The 17,860-nt window shown below is 40.7% G+C and overlaps 1 protein-coding gene across 1 annotated transcript in view; it reads left to right on the top strand.

The window, feature by feature from the left end:
• The window catches only part of LOC122792405, a 2,471,936-nt gene that overhangs the window by 1,599,099 nt on the left and 854,977 nt on the right, over positions 1-17,860 (top strand). Inside the window, exons 21-22 of the mRNA XM_044060193.1 lie at positions 780-913; positions 1,016-1,142. Coding sequence (XP_043916128.1) covers positions 780-913; positions 1,016-1,142 — 261 coding nt within the window. The remainder of the gene's footprint in view (positions 1-779; positions 914-1,015; positions 1,143-17,860) is intronic.

Raw genomic sequence — 17,860 nt, 5'->3', positions numbered from 1 at the left:
TTAATTTTCTTTTAGTGTTAGTACCTGTGTAACAGCTGTTTTAGTAGAACCTCATACCTTATGAAAATGATGGCTTTCATTTATTGGATTAAGGTCCATAATACATAATTACATTACATGCTAAATTTAGTACAAAGTTAGTTAAGACACTTTTTTTCAGAAGTAATGATTAAGTAACTCATTTTTTCAGTTGTGCTGATTCCTCTTTTTAGCACACAAACTTGACATTTGATGTTTTAGGTGTTCCCTCACTTAGGCAGTTTTTTCATCAATTCCCCCAATCTTTTCTAACCACTATTTCACTTCCCTTACCACTATCCTACTGATTATCCCTATATCTTTTTACTGGATAGAGCACTGTTCACCTACATCTGTGACTGGTAGCCCTGGGATTCATTATTAAATGTAGAACTACTGCATATGGCACATCTGTGGAAGTTTTTACTTTAAATTGAAAATTTTTGTGAATAATTATCTTACAGATGTCACATCTATTGCAAATCCTACTGAAAAACTGTGTGTTTAACCGTACTTGTTAAAAATGTTATGGAATACATTAAGCAAATCTGGTAAGCACTTTGTTGCTACGTGGCCCTGGTTGTGGCTGAAAAAGATTCTTGGATCCAACCCACCTAGCTAATGAACAAATCAAGATAAATAAAATGCATTCCAAAAGTAATGTCCCTTTCTAAAAAACAATCTACTAGAAGTCCTTAATTTTTTTTGAAGAACAGTGAATAACATTAATTCTTAAATAATGCTTTATTTTATTTTTTAAGGTTACATCTGTGAAGGAGTCTGCTGAAGTGCCTCAGTATATATCGTATGTCAGTTTATTGACTGCCTTTGCACAGCAGAAGAGACTGAAAATTAATTCTGTTGATTCTTGGCCTGATCAGTCATACCCACGAAAGTAAGTTGTGAGAACAAATATGGTAGCTACTATTTTTAATTACTTAATATCTGAATCTAAAATATTTCAGTGCTAAATATTATACTGTTATTTTTCTTGTAGGTTTGCTTGTAAGTGGAAACTGGGTCAGAGAGTGCTTGGTGAAGCTTATGGAACAACAATGGAAGAAGCAAGGCAGTATGCAGCAAAAATGGCTTATAATTTATTGCTGAAAGAAGACAAAGAATCGGTAAATAGCCACAAGATGCTTAAGGCATTTTAGTTGCACTTTCTGAATGATATTTTTTGCATACCCTGCTTTTGTCATTTATAGTTTAGATGACAACATTAGAAACTACTTTGAAAAACAATATGCCATCATTTTAAAATAAATGTATACCAATATATTTTTTTCTTCTTGAGGCACACTTCCAAATATCCATTCATGAAAGGGAGATGTCATTAGTGTTCATTTTCGACTGTATAATTTTTCCAGATTGAGTTGCTAGAAATTACTGCACATTCGGACATGAAGGCTTGTGTTGTGTTACTGTTAACAAACTTGGTTGATATATTTTATTAGAAAGAGTAATATTCTCTTTTTTTAGTATTGTGTAAGAATGTAGGAAATCGGTGTGAGTTAAGAAAAAAAAAAGTTCATTAATGCAGGTAATATTAATGTATGTAGTTCATTTGTTTTTTTCTTGTTTTTCTTCTTAGATTTGTCTGTTAAATTTGGAAGTGTTTTGTCTAATGAATGAATTCAGATATTCAAAGTAACAGTTTGCATGTCTTAATATGTGGATTCCTGTCCAGTGGGCTTTAACTCTTGGATTGTCTTTCCTGCTATCCTTAGCTTGGCTGTTTCTTTTTTCCACTTCTTTGATCATACTGTGACTTGGAGAGCTGACTGCTTATGCAGGGTTAAGAAAGAAATCTAAGCCCTGGCACGCATTTGAGATTAATCTTTACAATCGTCAGGGAAACATTCCCACAGTCGACCTGAAAGGGTAATCAATCTAAATGTCTGTGCAGCCACAACACCATATATAAAAAAACTACAGTGGTTTAATATGTGTTGCTGGGGGAAGAACATGATGTCAATCACTGCCTTACATTCCATTGTTTTAAGCTGGCCAAGCAAAGAACTCAGTGGGAGGAAGCTCTATGCTTTGCTTCTTTTTTTCTCACCAGATATGGTGGCCATTGAAAGTTCCCACCGCTGTGGTGAACAGGAGGGTCCTTCTCATGATCCCAGGTCAGTGCTGTAGCACAGTAAGGAAGTTAAACACGTGAGGGATCTTGTTTGGATCAAACCCTTCTTGGAGGAAACTTTATCCCAGAAAACTATCCTCATGAGCCTCACGTGTCACTAGCTTTTCTTTAACTTTTGAGGCGTCAAACTTGCAACTACCTTTGTCTTTTCTTTAGTGATATGAAGAGTATACCACCTAGTGACATCTTTAGGGGCAATTAATTCTAGTGTGCCAGCCCCACCTAGCCTACAGTTTTGCAGCTTTTTCTTGAGAAGAGGTCCCATGAATCTCCAGGTGAATGCTTAGTGTTCCCTGTAAGCCTTCTCCCAAGTTGAGAAAAGTCTCTGAAAGCCTTTGCAGCCAGTTTAGCTCACAGAACATTCCCATGCATTAGGCAACATTTTCATGTCTGGTGAATCTTTCAGTGGGGGAGTGCATCGTTAAGGAACATATTGATTCTGTAGTCATGCATTGAGTATTACTCACCAGTCTTTATGCAGGTGTGTTCCTAAATATTGGTGTCCCGTTGCTTCCTCTAGTGCTCATTTCACCATGCTCACATCAGTTCATCATGGGCCCACTCAACTCTGACTTGAAGTTCCCATATTTACTGTCTTAAAGCAAATACTTATTTCCATATAGCTAATAGATAATTGTTAAGACTCGTACTTGCACTGTGTACTCTGCTTGAGAAAGGCAGGTAATGTGAAGCATTACCATAGGTGACAGTGATGCAATCGGATAACCCTCAAACATTGGAGGAAAAATCTGCTAACTTACTTTACTACCAAAGTATGTCAGTGGTTTGAAGGTTCCTAATGCAGGAGGCTGATGGGGAGGATCTCTATGCACACATCAAATCTTTGACTGAGCTCCATCAGAAGATTGCAGAAGTGGATGGGAAGGCCTTGGTCAAGGTCTCCAAAATACAAGTCTTTTATAAAAATAGCCTGCTTGTATTTAACTTGTTGACTAGTGAGGGCTTTGAGACTCTGCATGTTGTTCAGTTCAGTGAGAGATACTGTGTTGGAGAATATGAGCATGCACACATGCACCTTCCACCCTGATGGCTGTGTCCCACAATGTAAACATTGCTCATCCCTTGTTTGATATGCCAGAGAACACTGGTAACCTAGTCCCAGATAACGATTTCTTGAGTTATCTGCTCATGGTACAGCGTACATAGAACTACTCTGACCATGCCTAACATGGTCCAGCAGCCAAGGTTGGTGATTGGTTTACTCTCACCAGTGCTCACAGTTTAGGTATAGATTTCAGTCAGATTTTTGATATTTGGTGGGAATTAAAACTGCAAGGATTGGAGCACACCCTTCAGAAACATGACATATTGCCAGCACCTCCCTTCTTAGCATTGTTATCTGACAGTTGATCCCTTTCACCTAACCTCTGGCATGTCACATCCAGTGTTTGTCCTTGTGTGAGTTGGCACAAAAGCTTGTCCATAATAATGCCAGTATAAATTGGGGTCTTTCTGGAGCTGACAAAGGCTGTATTTTTGAAAAGGAGGTTGAATAGCTTTCCTAGTGTGAAAAATGACAGTGTTAACATTAAATTTTTTTTTTTTTTTTTTTTTTTTTTTTTTTTTTATGCAGACTGGGAAAAATTCAGTTACTGTTTAGTCACTACCTGTATGGTAGCAAAGAAGAAATGGGGGAGTAAGTAAGAGAATATCATCTAGACAAGGAGGAGAATAAACTCTGGTAGGGAAGAGCCTTGCAAATGTTTAACAAAAAGCAGTTTTGCTTTTAGCATTGGTGCAAGAGATGGCTTCTAGTAATTTAAAGAAAAAAAAATAAACCTGATATATGCAGAAGTGTTTAAAATTATTGATATACTGGAGGAATATGTAAAGTCAAATGACAAAAGGCTATTACGAATAAAATAAGCTTTAAGTAACAATTTAGATGAGTTTTTAAAACTTTAGATGTCCGAGGTTAAAATGAGGTAAAGAATGCTGGAAATATATAGCTTCTCAGGAAAATTGTTTCAAAAAGTAGAGTTAGTAGAGTATACAGGGAAAACCATAGATTCTCTGCTACACCAGAAAACTGGATGGAGTAGCTTATATTAATTTTATGAAAGCACAGGTAAGCAACTGGACTGGTAGGATTTTTAATTTGCAAGGGGACGTCAGATGCATGCTCCATATCTGACCATGACAAAGTGTTATTCCCTCTGTACCAGGCAGAAAATAAGTACATTTATCCATGTACTCGGGGGATGTCGCAAAGCAGGTGTATCATTCAAGTTGCTCTGTCCAGGTATCTTCAGAATATTTTTTTTCCTGGAGTAGCAAATACATTTTTGAAGAACAGGCTAAAGAGGAAATAAAGAAATAAAAATGTTTACCCAACCAAGAGTGAGCCAGCAAGCTGAAGATGGGGTTTTGTTTCTCATTCTTTTGGCAATAACAAAGTCCCTAGACGGATGTGCAAGTGTAACCTTTTTCAGTGTTTCAAAGGAAAATGATTGAGTGACAGAAAAAAGCCTAAGAATTGATTAGAAAAAATAAGTAGCTTGGATTTAAACCAAGGTCAGTGTTTGGCTGGTTGAATGTGAAATTAAGGAATGGAAGATTTGTAAAATGTAATTACCGTTAAATGCAGTTTAGACATGAGAACTGTGCTTCTGTAAGAAATGACAAAAAGAGTGGACGTTTGTTGACTGTGTTAAATTGGTGGGAGAGCTCTGAAGCATAATACCCACTTTGTCATTGATGTTTAGGATGACAATGAGGGGAATGCAGATGTAACTGTAAGTAAAAATAATTGTTCTTAGCAGTGTGTGTAATATATTGATATTGTGAAGTAGTTCTGTATAGTATGCAAAAGTATCTCGAATGTGAGGTGTTGGGAGCCTTATCAGTAACTTTTGATGCTAGTGATATTAAAGCAAGTACTTCTTCAATGCAATGTATCGGGGTTTACACTGTAATAAGATGAAGGCTGGAGATAGTAGCATAATATTTAGATCCTGGGATGCAAAAGTAAACTAATATACTATACATGTATCATATAGATTAATGTTCTTAGTTGACACTGCAAATAAGGGATTGTCTAAGCAAACAGTATAGAAAATGGAAAGCATGAATAACTGTAGTTTTTTAGCATTTGAAAATAATTTGTTTTTTTGCATTTGCAAAGCTTTTAGCTGTTTTTTTCCATCACCAAATGCCTGCAGTTGGAGACTTTGTCTGCAGGTGCAGGCATTTAATCAGGAAATGACTGAACAGTGTACTCTGAATCATTTTGTATAAAAAATAAAAAAAATCATAATTTATATTTAAAGGAGAACTGGGAAGCAGTTCAGTGAAAATAAGTTTGACACTGTGGGAAGCGAGTACTGTTGCAAATAGTTTCATCCCAGAAGCCTTAGTATTTCAGTATTAAACGTAATTGCACTCTGTTATACGTTTTCATGTAAGAGTAGCCAGTGCATTTTTCCTTAAGGTTAAAAGACATTTATCTGAGAGCATACAGCTTGTTTTTCACATCTGGGAGAGAAATAAAGATTGAGCAGGGACATATGGTATCAGTACAAGAAATAACATGTGATGTAGCAAGAGCTTCCAGCATAATTATACCCAGCTTTAAAAATAGGTAAAAAGCTGAAGGTGTAGTTGCCTGTACGGGGCAGCCAGCCTGTATATAAAAGACTGACTTCCCTTTTTGGAATATGTGTGTAGTTTTATGTGTTTGGTTTGAGTTAAGAGGTTGAAGGATTTATTTCTTGAGTGGTTTTATTGAAATTAAACGTCTGGGAACATGTGGCATAGGTTCAGACAGAGATTTAAAGCAGTAAATGCATACATGATGGCTGCCAAACTTTAATGTGTTCATGTAAGTTGCAAGTTGGAAATGCATTCAGAGCAGTCATGCATAATATGTGAAAGTAATGGCTTTTTATCAGAGTGGCTGCCTTATTTTACATATGGAGTGTAAATGACATTGTAAGTATAGACAAAGGGCAAAGAATACTAAATTTTATCAAGAAGTATTAGGTTGCAAATAGCAGTCTTGCAGGAGACGCACTTGGACAGAAATGAGCATGTGAATTTTGCAGACTATTTCAGAATGAACATTCAGAAGAGTATAAGAGACAAAAGAAAATGAAAGTAATACTGATTGCAAGAGGGATTGCAGTAGTGATAAAAGAGAAAAAGAAAAAACAATAGCAGTAGAATTATGGTAAAGTGTTGCTGGCATGGAAGGAGGGTTACACTGGCACGTACTGATATTTGCAACTAAAACTGATATTCTGGATGGAGAAATAATTAGCTTTTATCAGGGGATATTCTTTGTAAGTGGGGCCTGGAACCAGGTTTGCAGTTGTGATTGTGTCAAAGGACGTAGAGGGAAAAGTATAACACAAGAGGGTAGATTTCTGTGAAAAATTGATGAGAATGTTTAGAATGGAAGGTGTAAAGTTAATAGCAGGAACTCAAGACAAAATTTATTTGAATCAAAAAAGTAAAGCCAGCAAAGCTTGACCCAATTCAAATAACTGAAATTTATTTCATAAATCCATAGAACAGCAAGAAAATGCACAGACCGGTTTCGTCTGGTATCACATACACAGCCTTCATCAGTGTTACACTGATGAAGGCTGTGTATGTGATACCAGCCGAAACTGGTCTGTGCATTTTCTTGCTGTTCTATGGATTTATGAAATAAATTTCAGTTATTTGAATTGGGTCAAGTTTTGCTGGCTTTACTTTTTTGATTTGGCTTTCCCTGAGCCGTGCATCTGTTTCCGGGCAAACTTTATTTGGTACAAAATTTATTTGACTCAAACTCTGGATAGACATTGCATTTCACAAGAGCATGAATATTTAACTGAAAGCTTTGAAATGCATCCAATAACTATCTTGGGTCAAGCACCAATAAAGGCTGAGTTAAAAATTCAAGATAATGAGATAAAACTGAGACACTGTCACTTTCTTATTCACTTGTTACAAAAATGTTTTTTTTTTTTTTTTAAGGAATTGGTAGTGGAAATGATTTAAGAATTATTAGGGCAAATAAACATTTCTTTAGGAGCGATAGCTCTTCAGTGGCATAAAATAAAAATGGAGTTTTAAAATATGTTCAAATTAAAAGCGAAAAGTATATGGCAAAGAAGTAATAGAAGTTATTTAGAGGGGTTGACAAGCTATTGCAATAGAAGGGGAGAGGGAATCTCACAGAGCAAGTTGCTGAATGCTAAAGGGGAATATGGGAGTATTTAGATAATGTGCATGACTTCAGAAAGGTTGCAAGTATTTTTTTTTTATAACTGCAAAGTACAGGAACCCTTAGAATAATGACATACGCAACAGAAAACAGGAGGGGGTGCTGCCAGACTTAGAGAGCCCATACTAAGAAAAATAGAGATCCTATAGAAGTATTAGAGGTATTTCATCCATTCTTTGAAAGTCTGTATAAAGCAGAGGAACAGTAAAACCAAGAAAAGGTGCAAATGGAAATATTTATGGAAGACTTGATTATGGCAGTGTTAGAGGAAGAAGAGGCCCAAGAATTAATGTGTCTATGTCATATCATTGAAGGATGACATTGCCAAATGGCATTTCATCGGAAATGCCATTCATCAAACCCCCTTCATGTAGGGGTCTGCACCCCTACAACCCCCCAATTATATATTTTATAATACATAAGCAAGAGGTTCTCCGGTTCGGTTCTCGGCTGGGATGCCTTCTATGTGGAGTTTGCATGTCCTCCCTGCATTCATGTGGGTTTCCTCCAGGTGCTTCGGTTTCCTCCCACGTTACAAATACATGCACGTGGAGCATTTCTCCCCAGGCCTCCGCTGAAAATTGGCTTCGTTCCAAGTCGGACTTTCCCAGGTAACAAATGTTAAATAAATAAATAAAAATAAATATTTTAACTCTGAAATCTCACTACAGTGGGGAAATGGCAAATTTCCTGATCCCTACAGTAATGCCATCTCAATCAGAATGATTTGACGAATGGCATTTTCGAAAGAATGCCATTCTATGTCATCCTTCAATAACATATGAAATAGGCCCAGAATTAATAGCTAAGATAGGAAGGGATGAGATAAATTAGTAGTGTATAGTCAAGTCAAACAGGAGGTCTTCAGGAAAAGATGGTATTCCTGTAGAAGTTTGGAAGTTAGGAGGGAAGGAAGGAAGTGGTAAATATCTGGAAGGTTTTGTTTAACAGTATTTAAAAAGGGGACACGGTACCATCATCCTGGAAGAAAGTTTTGGTGATTGTCAGAGCCTTAAGTCCTAGCTTCATATTGACCACTTTCAATTTTAAACTATGATTATAAAGTGCTTATGTCTGTACTAGCTAAAGAGTATGGGGAAAGTTGTTAGCAAAAGTGGCAAGTATAGCTCCTGCTTAATTTATCTGTCCAGTCCATCTGTTTGATACTGAGCTGCTTGCTGGATGTAATCCAGCCATCTGACAGTGCTCACAGACTCTAGCATCTTCTGATTTTTTTTTTTTCCTCCAATAATTTTCTTTTGCCCTTCCTAGACTCTGATCTTGTTTGCAGCCATTATGAAAAGAGATTGTTCAGTATCAGTTAAGTGCTCCATTACTTTTTTAATTTTTCTAATACATTTTCTTGCTAATTTCAGTTTATTAGCTTCAGTTACGTTAGTACATCTAGGCATTTGTAATTCTTGATGTGTAAGACTTGTTAATTACCTAACCTTGTCTGCGTTGCAGCACTTAGGCCTCTGGCCCAGCATATTTCTGTCAAAAATGAAGTCTTTGATTGATGTGCGTGAGCGCACGCATATATATATATATATATATATATATATATATATATATATATATATATATATATACATACATACATAAGAGGAAGCATGTGGACTCCCCTGAGTCCGTCACATCTGATACCGACTTGGATGAGTTGGAAGGATCCCCAAGGTCCCCCTCTGAGGATGTCTCCTTCTCTGACATCCTTGAAATCCTTAAACAGAGGGGGAACTGGTCTTCCCTTAATCCTTCCAAGGACGAGTCGGTTTACCTGTAGGCTTTCGGTTCTCGACCCTCCACCTCCTGGGTGTCTCCGCCCTTTGACCCCCTTATGGAAGTGGTGGTGCGGAAGGCGTGGACGGCCCCTGATTCAATGGAACCCACCCCACGGAGGCCTTCCAAATTTATAACAGCCCCTTCTGATAAGCAATTTTTATCTAAAGGTGTCCCAGTTGATGCCATGGTGGTGGTGGCAGCCACCAAGAAGGAACTGGCTGATCCTTCAGTGCCTATCCATCCGCCTAACAAGGAATCCAGGACAATGGATAGGTACGGCAAGTGGATGTTCTCGTCCGCGACCTTTGCCATGCGGTCGCTGAATTACTTATGCCACTTCACCCATCTTCAAAGAGACATTCTTAAAGAACTGGGTGAGGTCCTACAGGATCCATCAGCTGCTGGGTCTCAGGACAAAATTAACTCACAGCTAGGAACCCTGAATTCCATTGTCAACTCCTCCATGCGGCTTTTTTCCTATGCAGCCGATGGAGCGAGTAGAGCCGCAGGCACAGGTGTGGCTTTGAGGCGTCACACCTGGATGCTGCTTTGCAACTTCGCAGACCCCTTCAAGACGTCTTTCACTAACTCCCCCTTTGATGGTTCAGCGTTGTTTGGACCTCAAGTGAAAGATACTTTGACCAGATGCGAACAAGAGGGCAAGACTCTTTCTGCCGTAGGAGTCCATTTTTCAACCCCATCTTGACCATATCCTAAGGTTCAAAAGGGTGGAAAAATGTGGTTCCGCAAATCACAAGGAGTCACGCCTGACGCAAGAGGTCAGTTCACCCCTAGAGGCAGAGGGGGGAACGACAACAACAGACGCCGTCCAAGAGGCAGAGGGGGTCCACAGAATCAGGGTAGCAGAGAAACCGTCTCTGACAAACCCTTCCAGCATCCCTGAGGTGCTGCCCGACTGTCCAACTTCGGAGGCATTCGGGGGAAGATTATCGCTGTACCCACAAGCCTGGCTCTCTCACTCAAGACAAATGGGTGCAGTCGATCATATCCGAGGGTTACAAAATCCCCTTTATCCAAACCCCAACGATTCAAATGGGGTCTCTTCCAGACATTCCACCCAGTCTAAGGGAACAAGCAGCACTAGAAATATCAAAGCTGCTAAAAAAGAGAGCCATCCAGCCAGTCCCAGCAGACCAACAAGGATCCGGAGTCTACTCAAAGTTCTTTTTGGTACCAAAAAAAACAGGGGACTGGAGGCCATTATTTTATCTCCGCAAACTAAACAAGTTTGTAAAAAGAACGCGGTTCCACGCTACAGTCCATTTTACCCCTTCTGGGCAAGGACAATTGGATGTGCTCAGTGGACCTTCAGGATGCGTACTATCACATCAAAATGCACAGGTGCTCCAGAAGGTTTCTCCACTTCCGGCTGGGAGCCAGTCACTACCAGTTCAGAGCCCTTTGGTCTTACTACAGCCCCCCCGAGTGTTCACCAAATGTATGGCAGCGGTTACAGCTCACCTGAGACGTCAAGGATTCCAGGTGTTTCCATATCTAGATGACTGGCTCCTCACTGCCACCACCAGGCGTCAACTTCTTCTAGCCAGAGATTACACCATTCACATTTGCAAAGAGCTAGGTATCTCTAAATTTTGAAAAGTCTGCCTTGTCGCCTTGTCAGTCTATTACCTTCATAGGCACCACCTTGGACACCGTTCAGCTCTCAGCAAAGTTAACAGAGCAGAGGGTCTTAGATAATCAAAGTCATGTTTACGTCCTCCTTCAGAGCAACAAAATTCAGGCCAGGTATGTTCTGAAAGTATTAGGTCTCATGGCGGCAGCCATCACGCTTCTTCCCCTTGCCCGCTTTTACATGCGGCTTCAGTGGATGCTTTTCTCCCAGTGGACCTTCCAACAGCTCCCTATGACACACAAGATCTTAATAACTCTATCTTGCAGAAAACATCTATCTTGGTGGATGGTCTCCCCTCAAGTCCATCAAGGCAGACCATTTACTCCCCCCCCCCCCGGTCGCCACAGTCACAACGGATGCCTCCCTGATTGGGTGGGGGAGGGCATTTTCAGGGCAGGACAGTCCATGGCACATGGCAACCCTTCGAATGCCACTTGCACATAAACGTCCTGGAGATGAGAGCAGTGCTTTCGACGGTGCAAGCCCTCCAAGACTCTCTTCTCCTGGGGACTATTGCAATTCAGACGGACAATATGTCCGTAGTATGGTATATCAACAAGCAGGGCAGAACCAAGTCCTATCCCCTGTGTCGAGAAGCACTCAGACTCTGGCAATGGGCGATCTCTTCTCAGCGTTTTCCGATAGCAACGCACATCCCCGGGAAGTCCAACGTCATAGCGGACAGGCTGAGCAGAGCTATTCTCATGCCCCACGAGTGGTCTCTCAAGCAATCGGTGACGGACGAAATATTTCGGAAGTGGGGGTTTCCTTGCTGCGATCTTTTTGCAACACCACAAAACAGCAAGTGCCTTGACTTCTTCACTCTCTTCCCCCTTCCAGGCCATCCCCCCAGAGACTCTCTAGTCCACGATTGGCCTCGGGGACTTCTATACGCCTTTTCCCCCTTTCCATTAATCACACAGATAATTCAGAAAGCTACCGCCGTGAGAGCCAAGATGATCCTCATTGCCCCTTATTGGCCTCAACAGATAAGGTTCCCTTTCCTGCATCGCTATCTTTTGGAGCAGCCTTGGCATCTGGATCCAGTGCCAGATCTTTTGGCCCATCAATCAGGGCAGCTGCACCAATCCCTCCAATCTCTCAACCTCACAGCTTGGTTGCTCCATTTCCATCCCTAGCCAGGCTTCCAATGATTTCAAATTCTGTCCGGGATATTATTGTAGCTTCCCTTAAGTCTTCCACCAGAAGGATCTATGCTAATAAATGGCAACGTTTTTCCTTTTGGGCAAAGGCTAGGAACATAGATCCCTTCACTGCTCCAATACACTCGTTCTTGGATTTCCTAGCTGAAATCTTTCATTCAGGATCTTCTTCCTCCACAGTAAAAGTTCATCTAGCAGCCATTTCAAGTTTTCACATAGGCTTGTCGGACTCCAGTATCATGTCCCATAAGCTTTGCAAGGCATTCCTCAGAGGTATCTTTTTACTCAGGCCTCCGATCAAAGACCCCCCACCATAGTGGGATTTAAACTTAGTTTTAGCATCCTTGATTCTCCCTCCCTTTGAACCTGCGGCCTCCTGTTCATTGAAGTTACTTTCCTGGAAGACACTCTTCCTAGTCGCCATTACATCTGCTAGGAGAGTATCTGAACTTCATGCCCTCTGCATTCGTCCTCCTTATTTAGTGTTCCATAAAGACAGAGTTTCTCTAAGAACTAACCCGTCTTTTTTACCCAAGGTGGCTTCTCAGACAAATTTAAATCAATCTATTGATCTTCCAGTTTTCTTCCCTAATTATTCAAACAAGGCGGAGCAAAAACTACATTGTCTGGACATTCATCGTCAACTCCGCTACTATCTGGACAGAATTAAACAAATCAGGAAATCTGATCAACTATTTTTGTCTTATGCAGAAAGTAGAAAGGGCCTTCCGGTATCCAAGGTAACCCTGTCTAGATGGCTGTCTTCTGTGATTACCTATATTTATCAACTCAGAGGTAAGGAATTGACTACTAGGTCAAGAGCCCATTCAACCAGAGCGTTAGCTACATCGGCAGCCTTTCTAGCTAGAGTGCCAATAGACACTATCTGTGCGGCAGCCACTTGGGCCTCTCCTCATACCTTTGTTACACATTACAAATTGGACATGGCCTCCAGAAACAGGGCAAATTTTGGTTCCACCGTTCTCAAGAGTCTGTTCCAATGAGCCACCCAGGATGAAGGTGCTAGGGACGCGGTCCCATCCAGCAAGAATGAAGGCGAGATTGACAACTTAACATTGAGAAGTTATGTACCTACCATAACGTTCCATGTTAGTTGTCTTCTCTTGCCTTCTTTCTTGCGTCCCGCCCACCATCCCCCTAGCCTGGACAGACCAAAAGGTTTTCCCTTTCTTCCAAGGGGACCTTATCTTGCACTATTCCAAGCCCAGAAAGTTGGACCTGGGGTGGTAGATGCAGCTTCAGGTAGTGATATTTGGGGAGTTCTCCTTTCTCCTCCTCTACCTCAGAGGGGAGACTGAATTGGCTATTGTTTCTCAGCTACCAAACGAGATCTGGGTAGTTACCGCCTAGCATCATGGGATATAGGTTTGCCACGAGCCAGTAAAATTAGCTATCGAGCTTTAGTATAGGCCAATTCGGAGCCGAGGTTCGGCTCCGAACCCATCCAGCAAAAAAGAAGGCAAGAGAAGACAACTAACATGGAACATTATGGTAGGTACATAACTTCTCATTTTGCAAAAAGGAAGGATGATAAGCCTGTAAACTAATCTTGTCCAAAATCATTGGGGCATCATGCTCCATTTTGCTATAGGCATCGTGGAAAACAAGTCCCAGGTGATATTAGAGCATATTCAACTAGAACTGTAGCTACCACCACAGCTTACTTTACAGGTGTTTCTACCTAGGACATTCTAGGAGCAGCAACACCATGGTCCTCTGCACACAACCTCTGCAAACATTACAACTTATATGCTGATTCCAGGGTAAGTGCAGGGTCTGGTTTTGTTATCCTGCAAGGCCTAACTTCTCAGCAGTCAACCATCCCGCTCCTTCTTACTAGTTTAGGAGTCTTCCCAAGACCAAGGACTGCAGTGGTGAACACTACCATAAACACAGTAGATTTATAGTAGGAACTTATCATAAAGGTAGATATTCAGTTAGTTTCACTATTGCTATCCAGGCTACTTTCTACCTTCCCCCTTTAAATCTCCTACTTACACTTTTTCCTTTTGTGGTTGGGATGGCAGTCCCTTTCTATGCCCCCACTTTTCCACTCATTGTTACCGTACCAGCCTTATTTTTGGAGTTTTGGGTTTCGGATACCTTGGCCATTGCTGGAATTTTCACCTGGTCCACTGTGCTCTGAGCTGGGAGATTTGTGTGTCATCCAAGTGCTGGAAAGATGTCAGCCAAAGCCCTGTGAGTGGGAAGAATTTCAAAAACAAAAAAAAATGGATTGCAGCTGTCTACCAAGATAGCAGGATAATCCTAAGGGTGAGTATCGTAACAATGAATATACTTCAACATCTACATTTATTGTAAGTTTGTAAAATAACTGTGCTTTAAGTCATTTCCAGCCATCTTTAAGAACCATCCAGTAATCCTGTCAGCTGGCAAGTAATCTGCTTTATGCCATGTAGCCCACTGTCCACTTCTTCAGCTTTCATTTGAGTCAGCTTTTTGGTGTCATCCCCAGTACCCTTCAGCTGAGTTGGCACCTTTTCACTCATCATCATCACATCTTCCACAAATTAGCGTTCTCTACACTTTTTCCCCATTTCTTTTGCTGTCACAACGCACTTGCAGTTGCACTTTTATCAAATTTGCTTCAAATGACCGAGATGACCTTAGAAGAGAGGTTTTAATTATATGCAATATGTGCCGCATCTTGAGGATATCCACGACAGTCTTCTCAGGACATGATCTTGAAAAGAAACCTCTTAAGTCTTTTGGGTCCACCTCCATGAGACTATGTGCTCATTGATCCCAGTGGAGCTCCAGGAGCACACTCATACTAATTCTTAATGGATCCATAGGGCTTGGTCTTCTCTACTTTGTGAAGTGGAGATGCTTTTTCTCATTCTGGTTTCAGAGGTGATGGGAAGTATTATTGCTTTTAGTCTTCGAGATTTCATTGAGTACTTTTAGTACATAAAGTTCTGTGTGATGAGACTGCTAGTAGTCATGTCAGTGCTGACTCATTGATACTGTATGGTGTAATGACAGTAACTGGATGCCTATTGACACTTAAAGCATGTGGGAGCACCATCAGAAGTGCCTTCTGTGTCGTTCAACAGCATTTCTATTACAGGATGTTGCCTCTTGGTTTGTCATTTGTTCCTAGAGTCTGTACTGCATGACAAGCATAATTTACTTTAAATATCTGACCCCCCCCAATAGCTTAATCAAAACAGTCTTTGAAAGAGACTTTCCCTTGATACATGTTATTGTTGAAGTCCCTTGGTGTAACTCTAAACTGGAAGAGGCCAGCTTTGGTTCTCATGCAGAGGCCTGCCTTTAATAAAGCAGTAGGTATGTCTCTGTGCCAGTCTTTTATGCCCAAAAAAGAGGACCAAAGAAGTCATTATCTTGGCTTAGTGTAGAGTTGGGTGGAGGCTGTACATGCTGTTTTTTGAGTTGACAGCTGCCACTTTTTTCACAATCCTCCTATCTCACTTTCATATTAATTTTTCATTAGTATGCGAAATGTCCCCAGTTGCAGTCACCACAGTGTAATAGCTCTCATTTTGATGTTGGGTCCTTGGCTTGTCTTAGATTTAATGAAGCAGTTCTACTTTCCACCAGTCTGACTTTGTGGGAGGAGACCCATTCTGTTGCAGGTTCTGACTGTCGATGATTTGCTTGCTGCTTAATGCCCCCTAAGGAAACCTCCTTATTACAGCAAATGTGGTGGGGTTACTTATCACCCTGCTTGAGTTTAAAACAATACTTGTTAACTCTGTGGACTCTGGAGAAAGAGCTAAAACCTGAACCTCATCAAATGATGTCAGGCAGGTTGTGGTGTGTTACTTGATGCACTTAAGCCTCCTGTGCAGAAAAGTGCTGAGTCATCTATCTTAGCACCTTCCTGGGATCATTTCATATCCCATTGGAAGCAGATGTGGTTCCTGATATGTTCAGTCTTAGATTTATCCTTCTGCTGTCAACAAGAATGGGTGGCTTCTGCATTCTGTCTGCAACAGTGAAAAATGCAGTCTCCCAACATTCTGCTGCTTATAGCAAAAGAGAGGGAAGAGACATTGCATATGCTCTCCTCACATGCCTGGGGGGTATTCTTGTATTCCTATCTAGAGTTCCCCTTGATCTTGCATGATTAAGCCAGACTGAAGGAAGAAAGATTCAGCGCTCATTCTCATTACTGTTTTCTTCCTACAAAGAATATGGTTTTAGCATTTTGCTTCTTGATTACTTAGGCATCTGTCCTCATCCCTACTGTTTTTGTGACTTCCTCATTACTTAGGAAACTGTACTGGTCCTAGCCAAGAATTTCCTGTACAGTTGGAGTGGCATCTGATTGTACCTCATGGCTTGGTTGCTCCACTGCATATACTGATCTTCATGAACCTTCCAGAAACCTTGCACTAAACAGGCATAGTCTGCCAAGTTTGAACATTGTCTGTTGGAGTAGACTAGTATCCTTTCTCACTGCAGTCAGTGACTTTTGTAGTTTTTTTTCTATCCTGTCATGGATACCTATTTGGTTTGGACCAAAGTTATTTTGTTATAATGATGCATATTTCTGCTGTGTCAATTTATAATGACCGTTTGATTTCATAACTGGTTCAGCAGTGACTTGTGAAGCAGTTTCTAGAAGTGCATGCATGTAAGTACTTCACCCCTGTCCCTTTCTAAAGAACTTTGTCTCCCTTAACATTTGAACTTCATTAATTAACAAGCTCACAATTTCCTTTGTGAGTTTCCTGACTCGCTGAGCTTTTGAAGTTTACATGTTGGAAGATGGTGTTAATGACCATCACCTCTGACAGACAGACTTCAAAGTTGCTGGCCTTTACTTTTAAAGAAGCTTATTTGGTCTATAAAAAGAACTGTTTTACACATAGTGCTAATACATGTTAGATGCTGTCCCTTAATGAGTTCATTTGTTTCCTTGTGTTTTTGCTTTGGGCAGAGTTTTATGAGAAAACACCCTTTTTAATTTAGACATGCATTGCCAGCTTGTATTTTACCTGAAGGCCATGTGTGTGCTTAGTAAGGTTTATCAGCCGTCCTTTGTTTGAGGCAATGACCTGGTTGTGGCCAAGTAGACTCTTTCCCAGTACTTTGCTGGCTGCATTGTTTTTCGTTACCAGATGACCAGCATCTTGTTGGACAGTGTTGCCAAGGGTTACATAAGTAGTAATGTCTGCTTCCACTGCTTGTTTTAAGACTGTCCAGTGTCCATTGCAGGTTTTTTGACATGGTCAGTTGCTCATATCCCTGTTCCATACAGTGGACTTCCCTTCAACTCTTCTGTGCTGCGTAATTCAGGTTTGAGTTTTGCCTCTTAAACTTGTCAACTTTCTGTCTGTCCTTTTCTTTTTTCCCTGCTGTTTGGGATTGTAACCAACTGTCAACCACTGTAGAGGGCTGTCTAAATGTTAGCTGTTATGGTGTGAACACATGTGCATGTTATATTTGAGGGACCACTGTACTGGATGGTTATTCTTCCTCCATCTCTCCTGTTTGGTCCATTTGCTTTGTGTCATGCCCCTTAAAGACTTTAAGTTTATAATTTTATGTATTTCACTGGTCTTGCCTTTCTGGTGCAGTGCTTTTATCTTGATTTTGGTCTCACCTGCAGTGCATAAAGCCAGATGCCCCCTCTTTTCTCAACATTATGATGCTTCAGCATATACCAGTTTGGAGAGTGCAAGCCTTAAGCACAGGAGCTAGAAATCTTTAATAATTGTGTCGCGATAGAGAGGGCTGTCAAGGAGGAGACCTATTTGAAGATCAGTTGATGTAATGATTGATTTGAAGTAGTTTACTTCATTTCGTCTTCAACCTGTGGGGATACCAGATCCGTATCAGATCTGAGC

This window comes from Protopterus annectens, chromosome 1.part2 (genome assembly GCF_019279795.1).
Source record: "Protopterus annectens isolate FY-2018-M chromosome 1.part2, PAN1.0, whole genome shotgun sequence".
Taxonomy (NCBI): Eukaryota; Metazoa; Chordata; order Ceratodontiformes; family Protopteridae; genus Protopterus; species Protopterus annectens.
The sequence above is the reverse complement of the archived record's forward strand: the minus strand, read 5'-3'. Positions and strand labels throughout refer to the sequence as shown.